Raw genomic sequence first — 1,117 nt, forward strand, 5'->3', positions numbered from 1 at the left:
GGGCTTATTTCACCCTATCCCCCCCCGACCACCCCCCAAACCGCCCCCATATCGTACCCGAGAGCCCCCCGGCTGCTGCCGTGGCTGGTTGTCGGAATTTGGGTGCCAGGCTCCATGTAAAAAAGGCCGAGAAACCCATCAAGGCTCCGGCTGCCGAGTAGGCCAAGCGAACAGCGAGCGCACGGCTCACCGCCATCGCAGCGCTGCGCCGCCGCCACGTTAGGCCCCGCCTATAGACACGCCTATGGGCCTACCGTGGTACCGCCCCCTAGCGGCCAGGAGGACCTTGGGGGCGTGGGGGGATATGGGGGGTCGTAGGGGGCGTAGGGAGAATGGAGGGTGTAAAGGATGTGGGGGATGTGGAGGATGGAGGGGGTGAGGGGGATGTGGGGGTCGTAGGGGGGTATAGGGGACATGAGGGTGTGAGGGTGATGGGAGAGTGTAGGGATGTGGGGACCTGAAGGGGTCTCGGGGATGATGGGGAGATATGGGGTGTGGGGGGAGTAGGGATGGAGGTGGGGGATGTGAAGGATGGGGGGGGATGAGGGGGTCATAGGGGGGTATAGGGGACATGAAGGTGTGAGGGTGCAGGGAGAGTGTAGGGATGTGGGGGATGTGGGGACCTGAAGGAGAGATAAAGGGTCTCAGGGAGATATGGGGTGTGGGGGGCGTAGGGATGGACGTGGGGGATGTGGAGGATGGAGGGGGATAAGGGGGACGTGGGGGCCATAGGGGGGTATAGGGGACATGGTGTAGGGATGTGGGGACCTGAGGGGGAGATAAGGGGTCTCAAGGGGTGAATGTGGGGACCTGAAGAGGGTCTCAGGGGGTGATGGGGAGATATGGGGTGTGGGGGTGTAGGGATGGACGTGGGGGATGTGGAGGATGGAGGGGATGAGGGGGATGTGGGGGTGATAGGGGGGTATAGGGGACATGGCAGAGGGTGTGAGGGTGCAGGGAGAGTGTAGGGATGTGGGGACCTGAGGGGGATATAAGGAGTCTTAAGGGGTGATGGGGAGATATGGGGTGTGGGGGGCAAAGGGGACATGGGAAGGGAATATGAGGGTTACAGGAGGCATGGTGGGGCTTGTGGAGGTGTAGCATGGGGGGCAATGGG

General features: G+C 62.7%; 1 protein-coding gene across 2 annotated transcripts in view; it reads right to left on the reverse strand.

Annotated features, from left to right (window-relative positions):
* Positions 1-237, reverse strand: part of SLC48A1 (solute carrier family 48 member 1) — a 9,698-nt gene extending 9,461 nt beyond the window's left edge. For both annotated transcript variants that reach the window (XM_015886862.2, XM_015886861.2), the window contains exon 1: positions 58-237. In XM_015886862.2, coding sequence (XP_015742348.1) covers positions 58-196 — 139 coding nt within the window. In that variant the 5' untranslated portion in view covers positions 197-237. The remainder of the gene's footprint in view (positions 1-57) is intronic.
* Between the last annotated feature and the right edge of the window lie 880 nt (positions 238-1,117).

Source organism: Coturnix japonica, linkage group LGE22C19W28_E50C23, assembly GCF_001577835.2.
Source record: "Coturnix japonica isolate 7356 linkage group LGE22C19W28_E50C23, Coturnix japonica 2.1, whole genome shotgun sequence".
In the NCBI taxonomy this organism is placed as follows: domain Eukaryota; kingdom Metazoa; phylum Chordata; class Aves; order Galliformes; family Phasianidae; genus Coturnix; species Coturnix japonica.